Source organism: Tyto alba, unplaced genomic scaffold (assembly GCF_018691265.1).
Source record: "Tyto alba isolate M040663 unplaced genomic scaffold, T.alba_DEE_v4.0 Super-Scaffold_5, whole genome shotgun sequence".
NCBI lineage: Eukaryota > Metazoa > Chordata > Aves > Strigiformes > Tytonidae > Tyto > Tyto alba.
This window is the reverse complement of record NW_024881326.1, coordinates 21,178,052-21,193,621: the sequence shown is the minus strand read 5'-3', so window position 1 is coordinate 21,193,621 and position 15,570 is coordinate 21,178,052. Positions and strand designations below refer to the sequence as shown.

The following is a 15,570-nucleotide window of genomic DNA, read 5'->3' as shown; positions in this document are numbered from 1 at the left end:
AGCTGCTCATCTCAGCAAAGCTCAGGGGGTGATGCCCTGACTTTGGGTGCAGGCAACACCGAGAGGTGGGTAGGCAGAGCAGCCCTGCTAAGGTGGTCCGGCACAGCCACATCAGAGCAGGACTTGGAAACGCCAAGTCTTCATTTCCAGCCTTGGCTCAGTGCTGTCTTGTCAAGGGAGACAACTGACCTTCAAGCTCTCAGGGCGTCCCTCTTTGCAGATGAACACTCCTGCAGGGATAGGGCTTTATTGTTCCCTGCTCCCCCACAGAAACTGTTCCAGGACCTGCTGACATGGCCAGGTAAGGGTTTGTCCCACCCCTCATATTTTGATGACTGTGGATGTGCAGTTTTACTGCAGCCTTTAACTACCTGGAAGTAGCTCCTTGGCTTCCTACCCAGAACAAGACCACCCACAAGCCGTGACCTTGCGCTAGCAATCACGAGGAGGGTGGTAGCATGTCTGGCAGTCATAACTGGGAGGGGATCTGCCAGAGGCTGAGGACCAGTGCGCTTCCAGAAGCCTCCCATGCTCAGCAGCACAGAGGCTTGCTCACAACGTGAGCATCCTGTTGCATCCTGCACCATCAGAAAGGCTGTTCTCAAAGTCCTGTGGAGATACCGAGTACGCAGAAACCTCCCAAAAGAAGAGGAAAAGACAACACTTACTTTTCCGAATAACAAACTCTTCATCAGATGGTTTTCTCTCAGTTTTCCTTTTTGGAAGAAACTTCTTCATTGTTTTTGGACTTTTGCTGGAATCCTATAGAGAAACAGACTCTTGTGTATAACCAGAACCAAAGGCAGCTCGAACAGGAGAGCAGGGCAGCTGAATGCAGCTATCTGTGTTATGCACAACACATTAGAGAACTACAAAGCAGGCAATGACAAAGTTGGGGAAAACGATGCTTTCTGCCTTTCCCATGTGGCAGTTGTGGCCCACGGCTCCCTGGAACAGCAGTGGGAACTGCACCTGCAGGTCTGGGCCAGGACAACCTCCTCTAGCAAATTCAACCCTCGGCTAAGGTCCTTTAGCCAAAGAATTCACATTCACTGCACTTTTAGTCTGCTTACCAACTCTGTGATCGTTGTTAGAAAACCCTATAATGTTTATTTCTTTGACTTGATTTGATTTCTAGTATAAAACAGTTGGCAAATAACATTGCTTCTAAGTGCACACAATTTGTTTGAGAGTATAAATTCCTCCCACAAATACACAGAGAACAAACAAATACACACAAAGTTAGTGCTTGCTATGACTCCACAAGTAAGAAACACAAGCTTCTATCTCCTTCATTGACTTACAAGTCTTGCTGATTTGGAGAAAATTAGTGTATTAGTAGGTTACATGCAATACAGACTTTAAGCAGGAGAAGAGGCATGCCGGGAAGTTTAAGTACCATAATACTAAACCCTTCTTGAGAGTTATCTCAAAATATATTTGCCAGTCGCTACTGACTCTCATGAGAATTTACTGATACAGCCAGGCTAAATTAGGGTCATGCAAGCACAAGAAGCGTGAACAGGAACAAGCATTCTTTGCCACAATAAGCCAAAGAGATGTATCTACCCTTACCTTCAAGATATAAGACATCCTCTACAATGAATATGCAAAGAAAGAGAAGATGAGTGTGAGAGATTGATGATTTTATTGACCAAGTCCATTAAATCCGTAATTCTAAAACACATTTAAATGTTAGTCTTGCGATTAACGTGGCACGCCCTCCGTACTGGTTTTAGAGCACTGTCAACATGCAAAAGAGCACGGTGTCATGCAAAACTGAAAAAATGACATGTGAAATGCATGGTAAGTGGGCATTAATACACTCTAAACACATCAAAATAGAGAACATGCCTCCTCGGTTAGTAGTAGGTTTCCGTAGATGTTGTTGGTCTAAAATGACGCTTGGAAATGCACGCCCCGGGGAGGAGCTCGGGGTCTGGCTCCCCGCTCAACACCAGCCCTGCAGCCCTCAGCCCAGCCCAGCCAGGATGACGGGGTGCTCTGCCCACCCTGCTGACGATGTCCCAGGACTGCATCTCCTCCTCGGGGACCCGCCAGCCTCACCGGAGACCTGACAGCCTCGGGCATCGGCCTCTCCCTGCTCCGCCGGCAGGACGGGGAGCTCCCTCCACACCCCGTGGAAGGTCCATCCCTGGGATGCTGGGCACAGGGAGCCACGCAGCTCTCCTGCAGGTCTGGCCTGAATCCCCACGTTATAGACCCTTCACCTAATGCAAAGCAGGCTACTTGGAAAAAAAAAAAAAATGCAGAAGAAATAATTTGTAAATCTTTTTCGCTTTGCTAACCTGAATCCGGACACACCACTTTACCCACAGTACCTGCTCTGTTATTTCAAATGATTACTGGAAACAGAACAGGAAAAATGACCCAATTTCAATGGAAATAACAAGCCGTGTGGTATGCAAGCAGGTTCTGGGGTTTCCTGAGCACAACTAGGTATGAGGAAATGCACAAGACTGTGCCATCCCGTCCTACACTGCTAGAAGCCAGTTAAAGTAACATTGGATGTCTGAAAATCTCTAATCTTTTCATCAAACTCCCCCACTCCTTTCCCTGCAAATAACCTTTGAAATTTGTATTCCTTCATTGTGTCTTCATTATAGGAAGGTGACTTGCACCGAGTTGTTAGCATAGTTTATTTTGTGCCCTACTTTAAATTAAAAAAAAAAAAAATACTGTGCAGTAAGAGTTCTGATTTTTGATTGAGCACGCCGGAGGGAGGAGCGAGGCAGATGTAGGTCTGCTTGGGCCAACAACTGAACTTATTTCACATTTGTTATCGCAGCCTCGTGTCCACGATTCCCTCCCCTGAGAGGGGAGCTGCCCCCCCCGGCTCAGGCTGGATTTACTGGGTACCAGACTGAGCCTGCCCAGCTCCGATGGACCCGTCGGCCCTCGGGTTTCCCCCAGTGTGGCCAGCACAACCCCAGCCAGCTGGTCCCAGCGAGCCTCCTCACCAGCCAGGTTTTCTGCTGTCATCCCGCCTCTGCTCCTACCCACTGGCCCTGCAGCAAAGCCACTGCATGTGACGTGGCCTGATAAGCTTTTCACAATTTGGGGCCTTTCTAGCCTCAGCAGTGCCTTTCAACAAAGGCTCGTTAGAGGGAGCAGGGGGCTGCCCCCACTGCTTTCCACAGCGGCCCTGTGATTCCACCCGTTCCCATGCAAACCACATTTTTGGTCCTTTGACACCTTGCAGGCTGCCATGCAGGCTGCAGCAGCATCCCGCCCCTCGGGGCTCCCTGCCTGCTCGTCCTCTGTGGCAAAAAGCTCTCGCCTGGTTTCAACACAGAGAGTTTTAACTCCTTGCTGTGCCTGGCGGGGGACAACTGAGAAAGGGCTGTGGTATTAATGATATCACCCAATCCGTGATTTTGGCCTGCTCTGTAAATAAATATCAGCCTTGCACTTTCACACAGAAAAATTTCTCTGCTGCTTCACGCCTCTTCCTATATTTTAATTCACCATGCAAGCAAGAAACGGTTTAGTCTATGTTAGGGATTTGGACCATGCAAAGATTAAGGGTCGTTTCCAGTCTGCTTGGCTGATTTTTGAACAATTTAATTCCTGAACTGAAATGCATTGTTTTACAAGTTTTAAGAAAACAAAATGCTGTGAGGGTACCTAAAATCTCTACATAGAGCAGCGGACCCACAGCTTCCCCGGCTGCCAGGCTCTCCATCCCTGAGTGCTGGGGGGCTGGGGGGGTCCAAGCCCCCCTCCCCATCCCCATCCCCGCTGGGAGCCCGGGCAGTGATGCTCCCAGGGCTGCTGTACCAAGAAAGGCGGCTGACTCAGAACCGGAGTGCTCATTCGGTAAGGGGAACGTTACCCAAGTTACTGGTGAGTAATCCCAAAAGTTTAACGTGAGGTAGGGAAGGAGAGCACTGCAGTTGCAGCGGGGGGTGAGAATCGGAGCTGGGCTGTATTTTGGGTTTCCCCACGCTGCCTCCTACCTCCCAGGCTTGGGGTTTCTGCGGGGGAGGCGATCCCCCGGGGTGCTGCCTCCCAGCAGGGTGTGGGTGCGTAAAACACTCGGGTGGGTGGCAAAGGAGGGTTGAGCCCCACGGCCGCTGCGGGGAGCCCCGCTCCAGCCACCAAAACACAGGGTGGGAGAGACGAGAAATAGCAACAGGCCTTTCTGCTCTTTCATCGCTGCTCGATCCTGCAGTGCCAGCCTGGGCAGCGCCGAGCCACTGCTGTGGCTGGAGCTGGAACGTGGCCCAGCAGGCAGCCCAGCTCCCACCCATGGCTGGGAGCAAGGCAGGAGGAAGAGGAGGAGGAGAGGAGGCAGCAGCTCTGCCACGGCACTGCTGAAGGAGAGCACTCGGTGGGACACCCCGCTGCGGGACCGGTGACACCCAGCAGCCGAGGGTGCTGGCTGCAGCAGCCGACAGCAAACATCGAGCCCGCGAACACACGTGCTCAGGCTTTGCTTGCAGCACAAAGCCAGCCGCAGCGACAAGCATCCATCGTGGGACTGGGGCAAAACTGGGCCGAGCCATTTCTCTCAACATCCCCATTAACTTAAGCTCCTGCGCCCTGGCTACGGGGTAAGAAACCTGGGCAGAAGCACTAGGGATTGCCATGAAATCAGGGTCCTCCGCAGGCACGCGGGGTGGTTACCTCTTTGTAACTCAGCGCTGCCGACGGTCTGAGGGGAGGAGCGGGACGGAGGCAGCTCAAGCTCCAGGGCTTGAGGATCTTGGGGGGTTCCAGAGGTCCACGGATCTGTCCGGCTGAACTAAACGCCTGAGAAAATAGATGAGAAGCAAATGAAGACGGTTAGCCACCAAACAACGTAGAGAAGCAGAGGGCGATGGACAAGCGTTCATTGTGAACTCCTTTGAGGCATCTAGGTTGTAACAAAAATAGGGCAGGATACATGTAAAGTGGTACAAGCACGGCACGGTCACAAAAAAACCTGCAGGATGTGTCTTAGAGCTGCGCATATGACCTCAGTTATCAAGGTGTGTTGCCAAAGCAGAGAGCTCGGCCAGCGCTGAGGGGCCCTGGGCAGCAGGGGCTGGGGGGGCGAGATGCTTACCGAATGAGCGCCCCAGGACTGCGTTTTGGATATGGTGCTGCACGTCCCTTTGGTCAGCCTTTGCAAGTGGTCGAGCCACTCGTGCAAGTCCTGGCTGGTGCTGCAGGACACAGTGATCCGCTCCGTCATGTTCCCTGCGGCAGAGGGTTAAATAACCATCTTTAGCAAGCGGTAGAGACCCCGAGGGAAAGCCAGGGTGAGCTCAACCTGGCCCAGCGGCAAGCGGCTCCTCAGTTTGCAAAGTCCAGTGGCTGCAAAAAGGCCGGGGCAAAGATGTGGCTGCCCGTCCTGCTCCGGGCACCCAGTGCCAGCCAGTGTGGGAGCTGCACAGAAAAGCTAAGGGAACTGGTGAGATGAATGCGTGAGGAATTATTTAACATTAAAAGTAAGCAAAACGCAACATTTCCGTGATTATCAGGACCCTGACACCAAATACCCCCGGCACAAACGGCTGCACTGCGGTCAAGGCACCGAGCATGAAATGATTGTGTATAGCTACAAGCAGTGAGATAAACTGCAGGGGAAAATTGGGAGGAACATTAGGAAAGCTACCTGATGGCCAGAGCTGTTAATCTGACAATAAATGAGGGGCTCACAGCTGCATGGGATGGACGCTGGGCGCAGACGGGGCATGCACAGCACAGAGCAGTGCTACTGCGGCAGGAGATTTGTCCCACGTTAAACACTGTGGTCTCCAAAAGCAGCCCACTGCCAGGGACGGAGCTCGAGGGCGCTGGGAGACAGCTGCCTCAACCAGGAAGGAGATGCTGAGGAACTCAGACAACACATGGTAAAAGAGCAAGGAGTGTGGTGCAGTGGTTAAGGGGAGGAGGAGGACCAGCACCTCCGGTGGCAGCTGCCGTTTGGACTGGGAGGATGGCCCCAGGCAGGGGCCCCACTGACCTGCAATTTCAAACATGTGCTCGTTCCCTTCAGCATCTTCCAGCTTTGTCAGCGTCATTCCCGTCAAAGGCAGCTTTCCCTAGGAGAAATGAGGAGGAGTCAGTGTCTGCATCTGCTTCCCAGCGGGCGCTGCTCCACTTGTTTCTGCCGATTCCTTTCTCTTTGGGAATCGCCAATAAAAATCTAATTTGTGAAGGCTTCAGGCTGCAGGAAGAGTCTCCTTTAATGTATGGATCTAGATTTCCCTGCACAACTAGGTCAAACCCCTGAGAAGAGGCTCCCATGACAACTGAGTCATCCCCGGCTCATCCGCCACCCTTTCCCTTCAATAGGTGCAAACCCTTTCTACAACCAAGTCGGAAGGATCAGCTTCCCCTGGTTCCCTGCCCCTCTGTTTTGCACGCCGAACTGCCAGCTCACCTTACTCCCACTGGTGGGTAAAAACAAAAAGCCCAGCCGAATCCTTCACAAATTTTTCCCATCTCCCTTGCCTGTGACAAATGACACTGCAGCACAAGAGCGTCCTTTTTCTGGGGGGTACTGGTGGTTTCAGTCAACTGGAGAAAAGCCAAGCTCCCAACAGCCTGATTGCAGCCATTCAAACAGTAAAACATAAGAAATGCAGAGTTTTGGGGTGCCTCATGGAGTGGAATTTTTGGGTTCTTTACAGTGGGCTTTATAGTAGTGAAATATTTTCCAGAGAAGGCACAACATGGAGAGCTGGCTGCCTGGCCATGTGGGGCAAAACCCTACAGCAGGGCCAGGACACCTTACACACACACACAGCATTCTTGAGAACTGCATGTAGGACAACATGCTGGGAGTTGTGGTTTGCTTTTTTTTTTTTTTTTTTTCCTTCCTAATTTCACAGCATTCACACTTACCGAAAGCTGTTTAACCAGCTGACAGGACAAAAGCACTAAATGTCCTGGCAGGCATGGTAAAACCAAGCCCTGGTTCCCAGACTGGGGCATTTGCATCACAACAGAGAGGTTTAAGGAAGCAGAGGATTTGAATTTGATAAGAGCTATCTGATTTCCTTTTTCACACCTAACGCCTTGCAACTTCAAATTCAGCATGCCTACCTGATAGATGAACCCACTCATCCGTGGGCTTGCAGACAGCATCAGCAAAACGTTTGAAAACAGCAAGAAATATCGCTCTTCTTTCTCCTGCGGGGTAAGAATTTATGTTAGTCCAGTGTGCAATGCATCACAAGCACTTTCCTCCAGCAAACTCAACCTGTTGCAGCTGGAATCACCGTTATTTTGGCTTTTTTTTTTTTTTTTGCTTTACAGCATCTCATTTTTGTACTAGTTTTTCCTGCATGCATTTTTGTCTGCACCCTGCGAACCCTCTTCCAATCATTTCAGAGTGCCTCAGAAGAACTTATGCTCCCCAGCATCTCACACATCCCAAACCAGACTTTGGGACTAGACTCTACAGGGCTTTGTTTTACAGATCTTCCCTTCCCAGGGAAAAGTTGCTTCAGTGAGCAGTTCAGTGATTACAGGCACCTTCCCACACCAAACGTGCAGTATGCATGGCTCTAACACCGCTGGTGAAGGTGTGTGGCAAGCACTCGTGTGATGCTTTAGGACCAGCAAGCACAGGGATCCCTCCAGTTATTTCCAAAGCAGAGTCAGCTCTGGAGCGGGACGCCACAGCAGCCGTCACGCAGTGCACAGGACGTGGCAAAATGGTTATGCTAATGCACACTTTCAAGTCACTCTCATTTCTCAGAGTAAGTCACAGGGGGGAAAGAGGGAAATTAATGTGCTATACAACACCGAGGCACTTCTTTTCGCTTGAAAAGTGTGTCACCAAAGGCCTGAAACTAAGCCCCCAGGGTGCCTGCCTCCAAACAGACCCATTGCACAGCTCTTCTCCAGGTAAAATTATTTATCAGCATTACTTGTCAGCACTTTGCTGGCCTGGGGAGAGAGTAGCTGCCACCTTGCATCACTGATCCTGTGAGCAAGGGGATGTTTGGACACGATGTCTTTAGCCAGGAGAAGGAGCACCACACTCACCTCGCTCCCACCACACTGTACCATAACCTGGGACATGTAGATGATGTTTCCCATGGTTTTTATGTCCTCTCCTTCCCAGCGCTGGATGGATTCGGAAAGGATCTGCAGCTCGAGTTGTTTCCTCTTCCTCAGCTCCTGGCATTGCGACTGGGGGATCACAGCGGAGCGCTTCGTTAGCCGAAGGGCAGGCGTACACCCGAACCATCCCAGCGACGACGATTTCACCAGCAGTGCTCCCACAGCCACGTGGGCTCAGGGCTGGTCACGTCAAGGGGTCAGGAAAGCCTGCTTTGGCTCTATTACACCAAGTTTGATTTAAAAATCGCACCCTAGCCATTTATGAAGTAACGAATATATTAAAATGTCAAAGAAATTGCAAATTGCACTGAGCAAGCTTTTCTTTCTAAGCCAGTCCAACCTCTGAGAGCACAGGGTCGCATTTTCCAAGCCAAGACAGCCACAGAGTTAAATGTCTCTAATTTCGATGCTGCTTAGAGAGGTTTTGCCCATTTTGCCCCAACAGCAAACAGAGTTGCACTTGCAGCAACGCGAAGCCCCCGTGAATCAGATGGGTGGATGTTTCCTAACCAAAATTTGCAAACCCAAACGCGGGACTTGGTGCAATATTTCAGCGGTGCAGCAGAGCAGCACAAAAAGAAGCTTTTGAAGGCGCCGTAATAGAAAAGACTGCACTCGTGCTCAGTGGCTGGGGGACTGGTAGAGCTCCACGGAATGGCCAGTCCTTCAGCAGCTTCCAGCAAGCAGAGGACAATGCCGACTGAACAAAGACAGTTCTGCAAATCCAAGCCAAGCTTGCTTTAACTGACCCCTCTGCCAACGGGGAAAACTGCTGCAAAGCTAATCCCAGGCTCAGTTTTCACCAGCTGCCTCAGTTTTTCCAAACCCCTGTTCCTGACAGACATTTTCCTCCTTCCCAGCTTAGTTTCACACAAACTCCTTGACTATTCAGAGCTTCAGAGAGAGAGGCTGCATTGGGTCTAGTCTGAAAACACACAAGTTTGAACCGAACTGCGGGGGCTTCCTCTGGTTTTGCAACTGTTGTGTGCTTTGATGGCTCCCGGAGTGTCTGAATCCAACGTTCCCAGGATGCAAATCCACACAAAATCCAGAGCAATCCATCGCAGTCTGTGCAGAGGCACCACGGAAAACCACGGCGGCTCCGTGGTCCCTCACTGCCTTCGCTCGGGAGCCTCCCTGGTCCTACCACGGGACCACGCGTCCGTCGCAAGCGGCATCTCTGCCCGTCTAATCTCAAATCAGCACTGAACCTCGTTAGCTGTACCATAATTACATTAAATTACTCAGCACCCAAGTACACACCCCAAATAAAACCGTCCATCACTTATGAGCATTCCTAAAGATTGACATCTCGTAATTTAACTGAATTATTCCCCTATTATCTACTAGAATAAATGGAAAGGGAACTGGGCTTCTAAGGAAATGTAACATGATCACCCTTTCCTGTTTTCTATGAACTTTCTCCTCCCCATCTTTTATCTGCACTGCTAAGCACCGAAAACTTGCATCTGCTGTGCTAAGGAAGGAAGTTGGACCACATCTGGAGTGGTTATAGTGAAAGGTGCTCAGTGGCTACAAAGCGAGAGAGACTATGGCTTTTTTAATAACTGAAAAAAGCTTTGCTTTGTGCAGGTGGACGGCTTTCCCCCCTCTTTTTCATCACAGTGCAGTAGGACTTGGAGGGGTGTAGGTAACACAGCTCACAGAAATAGTCTGCTTGTCTCTGACTCATCCCTTCGCTGCCGCTTGCTCTTTCCCCCGCCGATGGCCGCGGCACCCAAAGCCACGAATTACCTGCAGTACGGTCAAAGCCTCCCGATGCCCGTGGAGCAAACCTCTACAAAACCATGGGTCGCTCAACGGGCTCTGAGGGGACCGTCCTGCCGGCACCAGCAGTTGAGTCAGAGACCCCTGCCAACCTTTCACAGCCCATCTCAACGAGCAAGGGGCGGTCTGCTTTCAGGTGGCAAATGATTTAAGAGTATGGAGGCAAAAGGAGATGAAAGGGACCCCGCCGTCACCACTGCCCACACGTGGCTTTCTGCAGCTGAGGAGAAAGTTGGAGATCCTCCATCTCTGCTGCTGAGACCACAGAGCCAGCGTGCAACTGCTGAAACATCTAGCCAGAGCGGCAGCTCTAGGCTTGAAACGTGAAATTAAGATTCTTTGTAACCCATCTTTTCCATTCCAAAAGACCTTTTTTTTTCTAATGAGGAGACAAATGTCAGGCTTGACTCACTCTTTGTGAAATGCAGCCCTGAAACCGAGCGAGCGCTCTATTTTAAGAATTGCCACCTACCACCAGGGACTTGAAGGATGTGATGGCTTTCAAAACCTCTTCGTGATCTGCATGCGCCTCCTAGTGAAAGGAGAAAAAAAATCCCTCAGCCAGCAGCAGCAGCAGCAGCCGCAGCCCCCCGGTGCAGCACCCACTGCCCCAGCGCACCCAGGGCTGCAGCTCGCAGGGTGCTGGCAGCGTGGGCTGCAGGAGGGGGCCAAACCCCCCCCAGGTACCTTCCTCACCGCCCAGTTCAACGTGACATGGTTACAAGCAGCTATGCAGCTCGTTGATACCAATTTAATGAGTGTAAAGTGGCCTGAGCAAGAGCAGGTATGATTTTACTCAGAACAAGACTTGGCTTGCAAAGAAAATCAATCAAAACAGGCTGAGGTGCAGGGTGGATTTCTGGTTTCACCTTCAGGAAGGAAACTTCCACTGGCATGCAAAGTATTCCAGCCATTGCCCCATCAAGGGTGCCATTTCCATGAGCATCAACAAGAGCATCACCTCCGTATTTAAGGGAGGGAATGTCTGAGCAGAGAGCTCACCCCTTATCTCTGAGTGCAGCTGCATGCTAGTGTTCTCAGAGCACCTTCTCCCGGACTTGGGGCCCTACCTCCTAAGCTCTTCACCAGCCAGTCCTCATGCCAAGCAAATCCTAAGGTGTCCAGGTTGTGATGGAGCTGCCCTTGAGGCTGTCAGAGGCTGTCTGGGATGGCTCACCTCTCAATCCAGTTCAAGGGCTGCCCTGAACATACCTGCCCTGTCTCCAGCTGCACAGCAGCGCAGGGAATGCTGTGGCATACACCCACACTGCATGCATCTATATTGCATACATCCATACTCCTCCCATGGCATCGCAGCTTAAACCTCAACCCTACTGATTCATGCAACAAAACCCCCACACTCAGCTTAGAAACTATGAAATAGGTGATGTGTGTCCCCGAATCCGCTGCCAACCCTCATATAGCACCCTGCAGAGAGCTTGCACGGGGGGATGCAGCCAAGCTCAGCTCAGTCCCTGAGGCTCAGCTAAGTCAGGTGAGAGCGGGACAGGTCAGGTCTGTGTGTTCTCTTACACCCTCTCCTATGCAGAGAAACCCCTGGCCCAAGCACAGCGGTTTTAATCCTCTGTCTGGGATGTGGATTTGAATAATCATGGCTAAGTGTGCTGAGTACTTAACTGGTAATTAATACTGGAAGTGGGAAAGAGCAAACCCGGTTAAAAATAGACTGTTGCTTCTGTTTTCTTCACCTCCTTGCACCACTCCTGGGGTTTGCATCCCTGCCGCTGGAGTGCACCAGCAGACGAGTAGCAGAGCTCCAGCAGCAGAGATCTCTACAGTCCCCGGGGTGTGTGTGGGGGGGGAAAGAATGTCCTAAAGCAGATCTGCTGCTAATCGAGGAAGCCTCTGTCCCCCTTTGCTCCTCTCCCTGCTCCCAGGCACACATTCCTCAGCCCCTGTGCCTGCAGCTGGCTGCCAGGTCTGTGCCTGCCGGGGGTGGGGGGGCTCTGCCTCCACCCCGGAGCACAGGCCTGGGGCGAGGGGTGGGGATGTGCCGGTGAGCTGCAGGAGCCCGTGGACAGCCAGAGGAATCTCATACAATGACAATGAAAACACTGATTTATTACCCGCTGCGCAAATAAACACCAGCTGTAGCCTGACCCTGAACTCTGCTTTTACTTGTGCTGGAAATGGCCCATCTTTGAGGAAGGGCTGGGGTGAAGGGCAGACAATGCCTTCCTCCAACATCCCTGAGACTCCTCCTCCGCTTTCCCACTTTTCATCTGAAAGGTAGATTAATGTCCCGCACCTCCTTGGAGGGGTGGTAAGTACTTTCAGCAACGTGGTGCTCAAATACCAATGGGCAGAGGTGGCTCTGGCAGCTTGGGGAGGGGGACAGCCCTGGCAGCATCAGGCAGGGGGCACAGCCTGGCCAGCAATCCCACAGCCCACCTACCTCCATGTGCCGCTCCAGCTCCTGCAGCAGCGTCACATATTTATCCAGCCTCAGGAAGGGTTTGCTGAGGCTCGTGGTTAAGATGAGAATGCCTGGGTTGGCCGCACCCTGGCTCTCCATGAACTTCTCCAGCTCATCACTATAAATAGAGACAACAACAACAACAACAAGGAGGGTTTGCCACCGCCGAGGGCTGTGTTTTGCTGTCTCCCAGGCTCTCGTGATGGCCCATGCTCTCTCTGCTCTGAGCCGTGACCTTTTAAAGGCAGCCCAGCCTCCCCTCCAAGCATCCCCCGCCGCAAACCCAGCAGGGCAGGCAGGGAGCTGTGAGCTTGCAGCCAAGTAAGACAAGACCCTGCTCCCCAGGGACGCAGGGGAAGGTGCTGCGTGGCGCTGGGTGTTGGTGCGCACAGCTTCTGGGGGTCCGTCGGTGCTGGCACAGCGAGGCGGCACAGGGCCAGGCACCTGGTGGGCAGCGTGGGCTGCAGAGGCTGGGGCTGTGCTGGAGGATGCTGCAGCAACACGCTGGGACCCTGCCGGGAGCCGCGACGCGGGTGTTGGCACTGACGGCGCTCCAGAAAACGCCGCTTGGGTGCGTCAGCACACCTGCCAAAGCCGGCTCCTCGGCTGATTTAAGGAAAGGGGTCAGACTGGGGAATCGCATGAATGAGGCATTTACAGGAGCCAGGCTTTTCATTAGGCTGCATTAAAGCTGGATTTCAGCAGGTGAGTAAATAGATTGTGAGTTCCCATTACAGAAGAGGGAGACTTAAACAGTATGGCCGAGGTCCTGGCTGTCCCATCACTGCAGGGAGGACAGCTAAAGTGCATTAGGGATGGCACAGTGGTAGCCATCTGGCTTGGCATGCTCTTTAGCGTGACATTACACAAATCGAAGTGCTTACTCAAGTGGGACATGTTGAAGAAAGATGTAATTACTGCAATCTACCAACGACCCTGCAAATCAACCGTTTGGTTGAACAGCAGCTCAATTAATAAATTGGGTAACTCTGGGTAATTTGATGACCACCCTCCTTCTGCAGTGATGTGCCCCACTCTGTAGTGCCACGGGGGAACAGGCTCCCATCTGCCAGTGTGTGAGCACTTCAGCAGTGGGTCTGAAACGGCACCTGGGTCCTTCAGCAAGTAACAAGCACGGGAGATGCTACTGCAAGGGCTGAGGCTGCCTCTGTTTCACCCAAGATAAGAGTCCTGTATGTGCAGACAGGACCTGTAAGACCAGCTCTGAACACAAGCAGCATGAGTTGTCTCCATGACGGAGCCGAGAGGCTACGCTGAAGAGCCCAAAGCCCCAGCAGTTTTTCCAGCAGCAGGATCCCATGTTATCCCCTTGCCCTAGTGTCAAAATACAGATCAAAAGCTATGCCAGGCCAAGTATTAATAATAAAAGTGACTTTTTAAAGGCGGGATTTCAGTCTGCCTCTCCTCCTCCATCGCTCACCTGTGTTGCGTGAGGACGTTGACTGCGGATGGGTGGTTAGCACAGTACGTCAGGTACAGGGAGCGGAACTGGGGCATCAGGTTCATGAAACAGCCTCCCACGCGCTGCTGGTTCTCGGGGAGCCTACGGACACCAACACACCAGCCACAATGTTGAGGCTCTTAATCTGCACCCTGCAGCTACGGCACCCTCGGGTATCTGCCCATGAACCACCCGCTGCACGGGGACATTCCCAGGTCACTGCACAACTGCGGCACAGAGCAAAATACCCACGCCTGCCACATGGGGAGGAGGAGGAAGGAGGTCCTCGGGTGGGTCTGGGTTTCTGTGGTGCAGACAGTGAGTATCACCACCCGTTATCCAGCCCGGGACTAGGTGTGACCCAGCCTGTCCCGTCCCACCAGGATGCTGTAGCCCACTGCAGCTGATGAGGATGTGCTGGAAAGAACTGGGTGCAATGCAGGGGCGGTTCCACTGTCTGGGCTGCCCATGAAGACAAGAGAGATGGAGAGGGGAAGAAGCCACAGCCTGAATATACTTCCAATATTCAGTCTTTCCCTCATCTCTTTTCAGCCCTTCCAAAGGGGTGGCTGGGCTAAGGCTGAACATGTCTGCCAGCATCCCCGTGGGAAATTATCACCTCTAATAATTCAGTCTTTGCTCCCTGGCAATCCTCATCTTCACGCCTGCCTGATCACCCACCCTGCACCCGTCTGCATCTTTGGTCTAGGTACACTTTCATGTCAGGTCTAGTGACACTTCATTCAGCAGATGCCTTAACAGTAGAAATGTCAGAGCTTCTTCTACTTTCCCTCCTGCCAAAGCGCTACCGGCTGCCTTTCTTCAATCCTACTACTTTCTTCTATATTTAACAAGTCTAAGACAGCAGTCAGGAAGAACATTAATGAGCTTGTCTTTCTATTATTTTTAGCTGCAGTTTAATAGCTTAACAACCTCGGTGCTATGGCATGAGCTTACTTTGCAACTTCTTCCAAGGCTTGGTTCAGTGTTTGTTGAAATGCAGAGATTTCTTCCACGTTTCCCAGCAATGACGCGATGTCCACAGCGCTGAGCCTGAGAGAGTCAAATCACCCATTAGCATCAGAGAGATGTTGCTCTCAGGAGCACCCCCACGGCATTTGTAAGCAGTCCTTCCAAAAAGACCCAAGAATTCCTCTTTCCCCAGTTACATCATCGGACATGGGAAAACACAAACCCCGTGATCTGTGAGCTACAGACCACAGCCTCCCAGAGAAGATGTCTGTTGTCAAGGATTATCTTAATTGGATTTTAATCACTTAATCATACTAATCTTCTCAGATGCTCAGCTGTCTAATAGACACAGACAGATGGGATTTCAGCCAGGGGTGGGGAGGGAGGTGTGTGCACAGACACAGAGACAGCTTTGTCTTCAGGGATTCATGCTGTGAGTTTCCCTGCTGGAGGAGGGTCCTACAGAGCCACCCCCTGGGTAGGGGTTGCTTTCTTCCTTGAGCAAGGTTGGATTTTTCCTAGTCAAGGCTAACATGTCTGCTTCTGTCATCCCCAAAGTCACCCTTGTACCACCCTCATTTAAGCCATTTGACGCCTAAAAGGCTGAGAGCATGAGAAATCTTTACAGAGTAACATATCCCACATGAAGACTGGGGGAAGGGAGGAGAGATTTAACTACAAAGGCCTTAAGACACCACTCTCTCCCATCTCTCTGGACCGGACAATGTCTAAACACCTGCCCTCTGCCCGTGAAGCCCTGGGGCTGCCCAGTCCTCCCAGCAGCGTGCTCGGCTGGAGGGACCCCGGCCCCAAAGGCAGCTGCATG

At 51.8% G+C, this 15,570-nt stretch overlaps 1 protein-coding gene across 3 annotated transcripts in view; it reads right to left on the bottom strand.

Annotated features, from left to right (window-relative positions):
- The window catches only part of ARHGEF6 (Rac/Cdc42 guanine nucleotide exchange factor 6), a 40,268-nt gene that overhangs the window by 4,952 nt on the left and 19,746 nt on the right, over positions 1-15,570 (bottom strand). For 2 of the 3 annotated variants that reach the window (XM_032993789.2, XM_042807184.1), the window contains 11 exons: positions 14,730-14,825; positions 13,752-13,874; positions 12,290-12,428; positions 10,346-10,405; positions 8,008-8,154; positions 7,060-7,146; positions 5,975-6,053; positions 5,072-5,205; positions 4,651-4,776; positions 1,576-1,596; positions 669-762 (listed from right to left, as the gene is read on the bottom strand). In XM_032993789.2, coding sequence (XP_032849680.1) covers positions 669-762; positions 1,576-1,596; positions 4,651-4,776; positions 5,072-5,205; positions 5,975-6,053; positions 7,060-7,146; positions 8,008-8,154; positions 10,346-10,405; positions 12,290-12,428; positions 13,752-13,874; positions 14,730-14,825 — 1,106 coding nt within the window. The remainder of the gene's footprint in view (positions 1-668; positions 763-1,575; positions 1,597-4,650; positions 4,777-5,071; positions 5,206-5,974; positions 6,054-7,059; positions 7,147-8,007; positions 8,155-10,345; positions 10,406-12,289; positions 12,429-13,751; positions 13,875-14,729; positions 14,826-15,570) is intronic. The other variant, XM_032993790.2, reaches the window with a different exon arrangement.